We start from the raw sequence: 13,356 nt of genomic DNA, 5'->3' as shown, positions 1-13,356 counted from the left end.
CTTAGTGGCAACCCCTATCATGTAGTCGATATATGGAGACTTCAATGTATCGATGAATAGAGTGATGAACTCTCTTTCAGTCATTGGTGGATGCACTTGAGATGCGACATCCCTCCATCATTGAGCATATTGTCGGAAACTCTCATAATTCTTCATCTTCATATTCTGAAGCATTGTTCGATCGGGGCCATATCAATCATGTGCTTGTATTGGCCCAGAAAAGCACTAGCCAAATCCCTCCAGGAGCGGACTTGAGAACGACTCAGTTGGTGGTACCACCTTGAAGCGGGTCCAATCAAACTGTCTTGAAAGCAGTGGATCAACATCTGATCATTGTTAATGTATCCAGTCATTCTTCGAATAAACATCGTGAGGTGGGCCTTGGGGCAACTGGTTCCCCTGTACTTTTCAAACTCGGGCATCTTGAATTTGGGCGGGAGCACCAAGTCGAGAACTAGTACTAGTTCTGTTGCATCCATCCCGTTGTGAGAGGTTTGTCCTCTCATTCCATGGAATGTCTCTCTGCACCACTGTTTCAAATTCTCTGGGATCTCGTTCTTGGCTCTTCTCGTCGCTTGGTGACTAGGAATCCTGTTGGACGAGATAAGTGGTTGTGAATTAGCCTGTGCCTTCACACATTCAACTGTTTCACGGGTCAATGAAATCTTTTCTTTGCCTTTTTCTTGGTTGAGCTCAGCCATCTTTGCTACCATTTGGTCAACTAGGTCTTTTTGGTTTTGCAAGATACGATCCACGGTGGTCTTTTGCATCTGCTCCATTTTAACCTCCCACTCTGCTTGCAACTTTTGCAAACTCTCGTTCAGCTCTTTCTTTAATTCCTCAAATTTTGCATCCATTCTCAGTACTGTGTGAATGCAATTGCACAGTTAGAAGTGCTTCCTCAAAGTTTCCAGCAAGGTATGATTAATGCATGTAAACATGCTTAAATGAATGTTATGCAAAATGCAATGATGCAAATGCAAATGCAGAAATGTGGATCCCACAATGAATATTTTAGAACAATTTTCACCAGAAATAAAAGTTTTCACATTACAAGACAGTCCACTTTACAGACTTGACTTCTCTTAGATGTTGAATCTGAAATGGGTCGCTGCTTCATCTTGGATCTTCATCCTTGAAAATGATGCCCCTCAAGCGTGTTGTAAATAGACTCCGTTAATGCCTCGGTGGTGCTGAAGTTTGTGCTTCACTCCTTGATGGTTAACGATGGAATAATTGTGGATGAGAATCTACTGCTGGATTACTCCTTAGATCAGTGGATTATCATATCAGTCTCGAATGATGCACGATATTCGAGAAAATCTCATTCTTATACTCTGGACTTCTTTTTAGCCCTCGATGCATGTCTGTGTATGCGATCGCTTGATTGAAAACTTTTATCTCTTCTTGTGAAAATTTTTCTCTCGAATATCCCCTTACGGATCAACACTTTTGCATTATGATGATGCAACGCAATGCAATGCAAATGACAAAATGACACAAACAAAAGAGAAGAAATAAGTTAGTATACACAAACAAAAGAGAAAAATAAGTTAGTACATGTAAAATAATTGATACAAATAAAAATGTAATTCAGAGATGGATATATCACCTACCCCGTCATGATATCTACCCAAACATGCTTTCAATTAAATAACAATCCTACCCGGACATGCTATCTACCCAAAATGATCTATTTTCAAGAAATTGGTCCTAACTACATGGTATCTAGTTCGCATGCTTTATTCGAAAAAAAAATATATTCTACAAATTTAAATGGTTAAGGTTTAGAATCGTTCCTCCTTCGTGTACACCTATTTTGGGTACCTACTGACGGACAGAGGTTCGATACAACTATACCTAGGGTGATCGTTCGACGGTTCACTATATGCTTGGTTTCGGCTCTAACGGAAAAAGGGACTCGAATTGTCCTTGATGTCGGTGCCCCCTTGGGCTGCCAAACCCTCAACCCTCACCCATTACAGGTTTCAAACGGAACGAGTTCAATTCGAGGGGATTCACTGTCTTATACCCATACGAGGAATAAATTCCTACGAAGGTATAAGGTATGTATCCCATGAGTTATTTGCTAACACTCATACGAAGAATAAATTCTTACGAGAGTAAAGCATTCACCCCAACTAATTTGGATCGAAGCTCGTGTCTAGAGCTTATGTTATGCCAATGCGAGTGATGTGTGTGAGGAGGAACATACCTACCTTCGACCCAAAAGGAAAACAAAACAAGGAAAAAAAAGATAAAATCCTGACAAAGCTGAAAGCCAAAAATAAAATGTTAGTACGACAAAAAAAAAAAACGAAGCAATTAAAAATTTCAATAAACGGATCATAAATTAACTAAAGACTCGAACTCATAATTTCGACCATAACGACAATGTGTAAGCGACATACAGCTTGACCCTCTAAAAAAAAGTCCCCAGCAGAGTCGCCAAGCTGTCATAACCATTTTTTTTTAAAAAACTATTAAATATATAAAAAAACGATTACGACTTTAATTTGGAAAGATTGGGTGATTTTGAGTTGATTTGAATTAAATTGAAAAGAGTCGCCATCAACCTTTGGGTTAGGTAGGTCGAATACCTAAAAACGTCTTTTAAAACAATTTTAAGAAAAATCATTTTTTAAGACAAGATTCGGTCTGCGTTACCAAAGATTCATTTAAATGGATTCGGGAGTCGGTTACGTGCGGGGAAGGGTAAGCACCCCCACAGCGCCCAAAAACGGTACTGTGTCGCGTACACATTGTCGTAAATGATGGAAATGATAAATCGAATATAAAATTAACCTATGATCCTTTATTGAGATTTATTTAATTTGCCTCGAATTATTTAAAGAAAATCCTTTAACTCAATCTGAAATCTTGAAATTTGCAATCCTCCGTCGGGAAAGCTATTTCAACCATTTCTCATTCGTAAAAGAATATTCTACCATTGATTATGTTAAAAATACAAATCGAGTATAACTAAAAACAATGTTTACATACGAATAAATTGATTAACTGAAAACGTGAATTGAATACAAATTAAAAATTTTGAAATTTACATTCACATAAAATAAAGTAAATTGCCATTTAAAATAACACACATTGCATCGTTTGAATTAATTAGTAAAATATACTCGACTTGTTACAAGTTCCTATGTCGTTAAAATGCCGTATCGGATCGTATCACTTCGACCAAGTGGTACTTTCTACGCCCATTCTACGCATGCGTGTTCTTGAAAATATAATCGAATATTTCTTACATAGATAAAGATATAATGAAAATAAATGTAATTGGAAATACAAAAATAAAATATTTACATTAAATGAAATTGAAAACATTATTTACATAATCCAAATAATTAAGTAATGAGTAAAATACACATCCATACATAAATGTCTAAAAATGAATTAGTAAATATTACAAACCAAAATAAATATAAAACATTTAAGGGGCTAAAATAATATAAACAGAAACTTAGGAGGCTAAACAGCAAAAAACAGAAAGTTAATGGACCAAAATAGCACTAACCGAAATTTAAAGGACTAAATATAAAAACAAAAATAATTTAGAGCCCATATCACAAACATTAAACAGTCAAATACTAGAAGTGAAAATAACCCAAAAGTAAAGCTTATGACTAAATTGAAATTTCACAGAAACATGGAGGATCAAAAAGTAATTAAATAAAATGTCAGACAGTGACCAAAATAGAACATTTGCAAGTATGATGGCTGAATTCAAACATCCACAAAATATCACAACACAAGAACTTAGGACTAGAATGAAACTGTTACAAACATAATGTCTAAAAGTCAAATATTCACAAAAATGACATAATATACATTAAAAGGACTAAAATAAAATATTTAAAGATGGGATGGCCAGATTCGAATATCAAAGAAACATACATGAAATATTAAATCAGTGGCTAAGATGTAACATTTATAAATATTGGACCCAGAACCAAATATACACAAAAATGATGTAACCTAGGATAGTGACTAAAATATAAAAATGAAAAGATAAAGGCTCAAATTGAAATAATGTAAACTTCATTCCATGGCTAAATAACACGGTTACAAAGCATCAGGGACCAAAAGAGTAGTTACCCCTTTATATGAAAACACAGAAACCCTTTGGCTTAAACGACGCCGTTTTGGGTCCATCATAACCCAAAATAAGGGTTTTGAAACCCTTATTTTTCTCATTCTCAGCCGTTCTCATCTCTTAAAACAGAGAGGAAAAAAAACTCTCAAGGTTCTCTCCCTCTCCGCCTCTGTCTCCGCCGTGGAGAGAAAATAGAGAGGCCACGGCCGGCGCAGCCGGCGGCGATGGCATAAGAACAAGACCCAAACTCCAACCTTTAACATTCCCCTCTCTTTTATACTCTAAAACAGCCTCTCCATCACCCTAAAATCAAACGAAAACCCTTATTCAAACCCTAGATCTAAAATGGGAAGGGTTTACCTTCGGTGGAGCTCGGACAACACCGTTAACGACCGGGTTTTGGATCCAAGGTAAGATTTCTCCATTCCTTTCCTTCTCTACTTTGTTTTTTTTTTTTTTCTGGGCTTCCTCCCTCCAACCCGAATCTCCCTTTTTTTTTCTCTCCCCCCCTTTTTGTTGCTGCATGTACTTTTATCTTGTTTGTTGGGTGAGATGATGATGATATCTAGAATAGGGGTATGAGTCTCACTGATTTTGCAGGATTAAATCCCGTAAATATCGGGATTTAGGTTATATTTTATTTGGGGTTTTTAAATTTGGGGAGTTGGTGCACTGTAGATGATAACTTGGGGTTGATTTGTTTTCTGATTTTTTCACTGTAGATGACGATGGTGGCGCGGGAACGGCGGCTGGACCATCGGAGTGGGCCGGAACAGTGACGGCGGCGCGGCTGGCAGTCCAACAGAAGCGGCGGCGGCGGCTGAATGATGATAGGTTTAGGGTTTAAAACCCTAAGCTTTGTGTGATCTGGACCGTTGGATGGGTCCAGATCCAACGGCCAGAAAGGAGGCGGCTGGACCATTGAGATGAAACCCTAGCTGGGTTGTCAAGTGGGCCTGGGATTGGTATTGGGCCTGAACCGGGTCTGCTCCAGCTTGTTGGGTATGCTGTTGGGCTTAGGGACTAGGCCTGCAAAATTTGTAAATGTAAATAATAATAATAATAATAATAATAATAATAATAATAATAACGATAATAATATACAAACAAGACCCGGACAAAAACGGGTGTCTACAATTCTGATTATGAACATTATAGATCCGACTTTGAACATCTGAAGAAAATAGCAGATGATATGGTATTAACAGAACAGTGCAATACGGCTTTCATGAGAAAACCTGAAGAAAAAAGTAATCGAGAAGTTTCGGATGAATTTGTGGAGTTCCAAAAGGGTGGTTTTGGAAAGGTGAATACATGGTTTCGAGTTACAAAGCTTATGGAAGAGACTCTGCGGCAGCAAGCAGAACTATTAAGAAGGAATGAGGAAAAGCGAGAAACCATCAATCGGTTACGGCTGAAACTCGAGCACTTAAAGAGTGAGAACAAGATCCTGCACCTGCAGAAATGCCTGTACTGCTCAAACATTGGTTTAAAGCGGAATCATTCTCAGAGATCAAGATCAACAGGACTATTTCTAGGCAGATTTTTCAATGGAGGTTGTTCATAGTTTTTTTTCTTTTTCAATTCCCGTCTGTCGGTCGACCTTTTGTTAGCATCGGTACATTGGTAACTCCATGAATGATCTATAAGTTTTCTTCTGTTGATTCAATAATCAATCTACCTAGCATTTAAATCTGCTGAAGTCACACAGTTAGAAGGTGATGTATCTCTTCAATAAGAAATAGGAAAACCAGTTTTTATCAATTCTTAGAATTCTTGATTCTAAGAAGAAACTCGACATGAATGACAATAAATTTGAATGTTTAATTTCAAGAACAAATCTATAGACTCCCCCATCCAGACCTAGGGAAGAAGAAAACCATTAAGTTTTCCTTGCATCATATTGGACCATAACCCTGTACCAGCATGGCGGGGTCTCTCCAAATTACCACTCACCATTGTCCAACTGGTCCTACTGGAGCCCACTAAATCTTCAATCCTTTGGTGAAACCCTGCTGAAATAGACACCCCTTGCTGCGAAACTAAGCCTCTTATCGATGGTTCAGCTTGTTGTAACAGCCATTGTATTGTCCCCCCCCCCTGGATTTGAGATCCAATTCCCTGGTCAACTGGGAATTCTAGCTACACGTAAAGCAGGCATCCTTATCTTTCTACCTCTCCCTTCAACTTTAGTACGCCTGTCCTTAAAACTTCTCTTTTAACTGCCAATTTCACCTCAAAACACATAATCACACATCCCCATATGGCACATATTCCCAGATATTGATGATTCCTTACTTTTCTATCTTCATTACATCTTTTAAACCTTTACATGCTACCCCAATATTATTGCAGCAGCAACATATTGGTGCCATCTCTTGTAAGATCTGATTCTAGGTTATGTTTCAGGATAGTTAGACTCAATGGTGGACGTGGATGAATGGCTTTTTGACAACTGGTAGCATAGGTCTGGATAAAGAGATCGTTTGCTTCTAATCCATTCCGAAAACAAGTGCTTTTAGAGGAAATTTAATCATCGAATCACTACCCTCAAAAAGTGCAAGACTGTAGGAAGTTTGTTCTTTGGTTTCAGTTACATTATCTGCCAAAAATATCAGCTGCAGTTACAATTGAAGGATTTGATGATACTTCCATCTGTTCAATTTTGGATATAATCCACCATAGGAGTGGGACCTTTGAGTTCTGAAAACTTTTTTCCTCAGTTTATACTTCATGGAGTACCACCAACAAATAATAGACGTGGTAAGACACATCGTATTCTTAAAAGAGAGATCTCAAATTTGAATTTTAGAGACAATATTATTAGGAATGATAATCACATACCCGAATATGATAATAAAATTTATCATACAACACATCTTTAAAAGTTGGCTCTTGATTCTTGAAGACAACTTGTTCACATATAAGATGAAGCACACTCGTTTACAAACGAACTTGTTCACACATATGATCAAGGACAATCGTATACAAACTTGGCACTTCCATTGATAATATATCAATTGTTACAGTGTAATTTTTTTAAAAAAAGGTATTTAATCAGATATGTAGCACCACCAGTTCTATTGGTTTATTTTATTATTGTCCTTAAATCATAAACAGAAACGCCAACAAACTGAGGGATTTAGGACAAATTTTTCCTAACCATTGGGCCTAAATTTGATGTAAGAGGTCCATATCTCTACCATTTGCAAATGAATCAAAATATCTTGAAGTAGTTGGACGATCTACATGATCTCATTCCCAATTATTTGAAAATGGAAAAAGAAACTATCCCATTATTATTAACCAGAAATATTAACAAATTATGAATCAAGCGACCTTAATGATTAAAGTAATTATTATTATCTCTTAAACTCTCATGCTCGAGCACTGCAAATGTCAAAAATATAAGTGTTCATTATTTAATGGTCGAAAGTATTTAAGCAAATACTATTTTATATTTATCCTAAATTTATCAAAAATAAAATAAAATAAAATAAATCTTAAAAAAAATAAATATATATGTACACATTATATTATGTGAAATTGGAAGCTCAATATTGTCCTTTACCTTGTACGGGTTCTTCCATTTACCACTCCCAATATGCACACAGTGTGTTTCTCCAATTCACAGCAAATGAATAAATAAAAGAAGAGCAAATATTCAGCATGTCCGGATTCCGGATTCCTTTTATATATAAAATATAATATTTGAATATTGATATTTATCTTGAAATATTATATATATTTTACTTAATCGAAAGAAAATACTTCAAATCTAAAATAATTTAAACCCGGAAAACAATTGGATCTGAACTAGTCCGTTTCCAGATGTGTTGAATGTAGAAAATGAATTGACTTCTTCATCCACATTCATCTAATCTAATTGAATAAGGGGAAATTACTTTTTCAGTCTACAATCCAATGCGTCATTGAACCCTTTCTTGTTTTTAGCAGACGGGGTTCTCTTGGAACAACGGGAGGAATCTCTCGAAAAGAAAGTCAAAATTACAATATGTTTTGAGCTAGCGTCAAATCGATTTATTTATTCATATATAAGAAGTATACATTATATTATGTAGCCACAAACCGTATCTTTCCAGAAATAAATACCGATTCAATCACTTATCAAATCGACAAATTTAACTTTTTTTACTTGATTCAATCAAAATATTCCCCCGGAAGTAGGGGTTTGGGTTCTACCATGCGGAACTCTGACAATTAGAGATGATTAATGAGTTGAGTCGATCGTTAACTATTTGAACTTGACTCAGTTAAAACTTGATTAAAAATATTTTTTTATCACTTTTAAAATCATCTTTCAAAATCAATATCAAACTTACACTTAGCCATCATCCGATCTTTGCCCTAATAAGCAAACCATTCCAACTGCCATCGTCAATTTGTTTTTGGCCATCATCTCCAATTGAATCATTATAACCCAACTATCACCAAATAAATATTTAATTAAACCACCACTGCTTACATCTTCTTGTTTAAATGTTTAAGTTTGAATATTTCCGTTTTTCTTAATGTCAAACCCAATTAATTGAAGTAGTGAACGACGATATTTTGCTTAGTATTTATTAGCTCTAGCTTCTAGTACCATCGTTAATCACAGTCAAAACACGTGGTATTCTGTATACCGTTGTAATAGATAAATATGATTAAAAACAATTAAAATGTAATCCATTATAAAAATAAGTATAATGTTACTACTGTATAATATGCATTATTAAGGTGTTAAAATTTATAATATAAAATAGGGTAAACTAAATGTTTAGTACCTCAACTATCACTTTTATTTCATTTTAACCACCTAACTATTTCCTTAAAAAAATATACCAAACGTTAAGATTTGGTCAACTAACTATTTTTTTCAAAGTCAAACCAAATGTTATGTTTTAGTTTTATTTTTATCACCCACTGTTAAAAAATTAACAGAATTGCTGATGTGATATATTTTTAAAATTTTTTCAAATATGACGTGACATTATCTTATCAGCATCATGGTTAATTTTTAACGGCAAGTGACCAAAACAAAACCAAAACTAAACGTTAAGTATGTTTTGGAAAAAATCATTGGGTGATCAAAATAAAATAAAAGTGATAATTGAGGTACTAAACATGTAATTTATCCTTTAAAATATTGTAAACACTACTATAATACATAAAAATACACCAACTATAGGTGGAACAAGAAATAGATCAAACACGTGATCTAAACTAAAGTTATACCAAAACATGTGGATGATGTTGGGAGTTAATAAGTTTAGGCATTGCAGACAAAGCAGGTAAAGCACTTGAAAAAGGAATTAATTAATTGTTAGGTGCCGTAGCATTCACATCTCTTTACAATTTTTTTTCTTAACAAAGGTTGGTAATGTAAAATGAGTGTATGTGTATGAATACTGAAATTTATGTAAGTCTATCCTACGATTACACCGATCAAGTCAAAATCATAATATAATAATTTTATTCAATACAATAATCTCTTTGATTATTTTCGTTATATTTTTTTACTTGTCAATGTTAACAACCTGTTTTGGAGCAGAACATGAAGGAACCTCGGTATATTTCATTTCACAAATTTACAATGTAAGTTGCTTATATAGCTAGCTGCCTAAACTAATTAATCAGCTAACAAACTCAAACTAACTAGCTAACCATCTAACTATATAGATTCTTTTGGAGCATTCGCAACATTGCACTACCGTTAGAAACCTCTCTAAAGCTGAAGTCTCAAGCTTGTTCATTTCACCACCACAACAACAATATTGGTAAATGATTAATGAACATTTTCCCCTTCTGTGTTTTTTTTTCAGGGTTCTGTTTGATTTTGTTGTTGTTTGATGTTTTATGGGACTTTGGTTGATTGGCAGCTTGCTTTGGATAATGGAGAATCAATCAAAAAAAGTTCTGCTTGCATCTAATGGAGATGAGGTTTCAGTGAACATTGCCTTGCATTTAGCCAAACGTGGTTGCAGGTTCAAGTTTCCTATGTTCTGCATAAGTTTCGTTTCTCAGAAGAAGAAAATCTCGTTAGATTTTTCTAAAGTTTTTTATAATCTTTTAATCCTTCACTATTTGTTTCACTTTATCGTTTATTTTCCAGATTTTATCCGATCCATTACATTATGCACACGCTTCATATTAATCAAAAAGTTTAACGTGAGAATGGTCTTGTGGACTAGGTTGGTTTTGATGGGAAATGAATGCTGCCTGAAGAGTGCGAGAAAGAAGATAATGAATTCAACAAATAATATGGTCCCAGTAGAGGTGGTTGGATTGGATATGGAAGAGGAAAGAGAAGAAGCTTTTGATGAGGCAGTAGATAAGGCTTGGAAAGCGTTCGGATTTGTTGATGCATTTGTCAATTGTTTTGCTTATGAAGGTATGTATGTGATTATGTCTGCTATAAGTATTGTTCGGATTCCTTTTTGCTGTTTGGTGCCCGAGAAAATGTTCAAGCACCAGGATAATAAGGAAACATGGGATTCTGCATGTGATGGACTGATGGGCAGTAGGGGGCATTCATCCCTTAAAAAATTTAAATTGTCATATAATTTAAATATTTTTCTTGTATTCTTTTATTTATAATCTATTTCCATTCCTAAAATTTTATAAATTCGTCCAAGTAACATAAAATATTGTGTTCGTCCTATATTATCTTATCTTCAAAAGCCTTTTATCTTATCTACCAAGGCCTTTGATTAATTCTAAACCAGATTTTATGCAGAAAGAGTGTTGGTGGGATATTATGCTTAATTAATACGATCTTATGAAAGGATTCGAGGGTGTTAGAAGAACGCTTTACCTTCGATACACTGTGAAGTGGGTTGATATGTTTAGCTCCGACTTGCCTGTTTCTTGAAACCTCTTCTTCCCCGTCGGCTTCCCCATTTTCTTGGATTGAGGGAGTCCCCAAACGGAAAGATAAACAAAAAGAAACGATCTGACACTGAGAATAATGAAAGTAATCTTTCGGAACTAGTAGGGAATATTCTATATTCCGCAATTCAGACAACTAGTAAAAATAAAAAAGAATAATTGAATCCTTGAACGCCCCCACAACATAAGGTGCTCGGAAATGGTTGAAGTAGTTGAATAAAAGGATTGTTATGACTATAGCCCTTGGTAAATTTACCAAACATGAAAATGATTTATTTGATATTATAGATGACCGGTTACGAAGGGACTGTTTTGTTTTCGTAAGTTGGTCCGGCCTATTGCTCTTTCCTTGTGCCTATTTCGCTGTGAAAGAATTGAACAATATGTAACTTACATGCGGCTATATTGAGGAAGAATATGAGGACCCTTCAACAGAAATCGAAGTAGAATGTACAAATAAACCGATTAAGATTTAGTCCAATTGGTTCGTGCAAGAGGTTCGAGAAAGGCTAACCGTGTCTAACTATATGAAACAGGAAAGATGCAAGACCATCTGCAATTAGCCGAAGAAGAGTTGAGAAAAATCGTAAAAATAAACTTCATGGCTGCATGGTTTCTACTCAAAGCTGTTGGTGGGAGAATGCGGGACCGTAAATCAGGCGGTTCCATCATCTTCATGACTACGTTCCTCGGTGCCGAAAGAGGACTCTATCAAGGAGCTGCCGCATATGGTTCATGCCTGGCAGGAGTCCAGCAATTAGTTAGAGTAAGTAAATGCATTAACTTATCCCTTGCCGATTAGTTTTTTTCTTTCTTTCTTTTGATGGGTGTTATTAGGCATCGGCTTTGGAGATTGGGAAACACAAGATCAGGGTAAATGCAATAGCTCGTGGTTTACACTTAGACGACGAGTTTCCTCGGTGGGTTGGGAAGGACAGGGCGGAGGAGTTGGTGGAAAGAGCAGCGCCATTGCAGAGATGGTTGGATGTTGAAAAGGATTTAGCTTCCACTGTCATCTATTTAATCAGTGATGGTTCTCGCTTTATGACTGGGACAACTATATTCGTCGATGGCGCACAATCCATGGCCAGACCTCGTATGAGATCATATATGTAAGTTCCTTGGGTAGAAAATCATACCATCATTGTTGCTGATTCTGAAGAAAGTAGATTAAAGTTGAATGAAGAAAACAAACTGAGAAATCCGAATTTCTATTGATTAATGATCTGATCTTTCAAGTATAAGTCAAGAAGTGTATTTATACAGTATCAACTGTACACTTAGCAAACTAGCCGAGCTACAGAAATATGTACCGGACTAATCGATCGTATCAATCTTAATTTTATTTAATCTTAGTTATAAAATTTATTTAAAAATACAAATAACTTTTTGATATATGAAAAATTCAAAAGCGTTAAGATTTAAAGGTTAGATCGAACTTAGTACAATCCAAATTATTTTGTTGTCCAAGCTAGCTAACAACAAATAATTTAATTTGTAAATATTTAATTTTTGAATGTTTAAATTTAAATAACAATATATGGTTTTCTTCTAATTAAACTTAAATATATTATTAATGTTGCATATGTAAGATTAAATTATTAATTAAGTTTTTAAAAGCAGTGTAAAATTATTTCGTACGACAAAATAAAAACATTATATTAAATGCATTAACAAAAATTAAATAAATTATAATATGGTAATGAGTTAATTGTTTATTTTATTTTATAAATAATTAATGTAAAAGTAATAAATATAATTAAATTAAGAGTTAATTATATCATATGTCCCCAATCTATAACCTTAATTTTCGTTTGGTCCTTAAACGTTTGAATATTCTAATTTCATCCCCAAACTATGATTCTCATTCTAAATTAGTCCTTAAACTTTTGAACATTCCAATTTCACCCCCAAACTATGAACCTCTTTCTAAATTGGTCCCTAAACTTTTGAATCTTCCAATTTTATTCCCAAATTCATCCAAATATGCAATTAATTTCAACCATAGTTTAACCTAATTTTTTTTCAAACATATAATAATATAACTTGGTCTAACGGTTTTATTAACAAGGGATGCGATTAGTATATACATATAGTTGGGATAAAATTGGAATGTTCAAAAAGTTTGGGGATCAATTTAGAATGAAGATCATAGTTTGGGGATGACATTGAAATGTTCAAAAGTTTGAGGACTAATTTAGAATGATAGCCATAGTTTAGAGATGAAAGTGAAATATGTAAAACTTTAGGGACCAGTTCAAAATGTGAGTCATAACAGTACAATAGGGTGCGTTTATGTGTTGCGGTTTGCTCCTTATGATCATAAATTGGGGGCAATTCAATCAGGACTAAAC

At 34.7% G+C, this 13,356-nt stretch overlaps 1 protein-coding gene across 1 annotated transcript; it reads left to right on the top strand.

Annotated features, from left to right (window-relative positions):
* Positions 1-9,840: 9,840 nt before the first annotated feature.
* Positions 9,841-12,231, top strand: LOC120147606 (carbonyl reductase [NADPH] 2-like). Its single transcript, XM_039160936.1, has 5 exons — positions 9,841-9,891; positions 9,994-10,098; positions 10,306-10,505; positions 11,539-11,768; positions 11,840-12,231. The coding sequence occupies exons 2-5, from the start codon at positions 10,007-10,009 to the stop codon at positions 12,116-12,118; spliced, it is 801 nt and encodes a 266-aa protein (XP_039016867.1). The 5' UTR covers positions 9,841-9,891; positions 9,994-10,006; the 3' UTR covers positions 12,119-12,231.
* The last annotated feature ends 1,125 nt before the right edge of the window (positions 12,232-13,356 follow it).

Source organism: Hibiscus syriacus, unplaced genomic scaffold (assembly GCF_006381635.1).
Source record: "Hibiscus syriacus cultivar Baekdansim isolate YM2019G1 unplaced genomic scaffold, ASM638163v2 tig00110940_pilon, whole genome shotgun sequence".
NCBI lineage: Eukaryota > Viridiplantae > Streptophyta > Magnoliopsida > Malvales > Malvaceae > Hibiscus > Hibiscus syriacus.
The sequence above is the reverse complement of the archived record's forward strand: the minus strand, read 5'-3'. Positions and strand labels throughout refer to the sequence as shown.

Bases quoted from the DNA above. Each gene is read 5' to 3' on its own strand.
- LOC120147606 (XM_039160936.1), top strand. From the start codon at position 10,007: ATGGAGAATCAATCAAAAAAAGTTCTGCTTGCATCTAATGGAGATGAG. The intron at 10,506-11,538 runs GTATGTATGTGA...TATATGAAACAG, and splicing joins CAATTGTTTTGCTTATGAAG to GAAAGATGCAAGACCATCTG. The intron at 11,769-11,839 runs GTAAGTAAATGC...GGGTGTTATTAG, and splicing joins GAGTCCAGCAATTAGTTAGA to GCATCGGCTTTGGAGATTGG.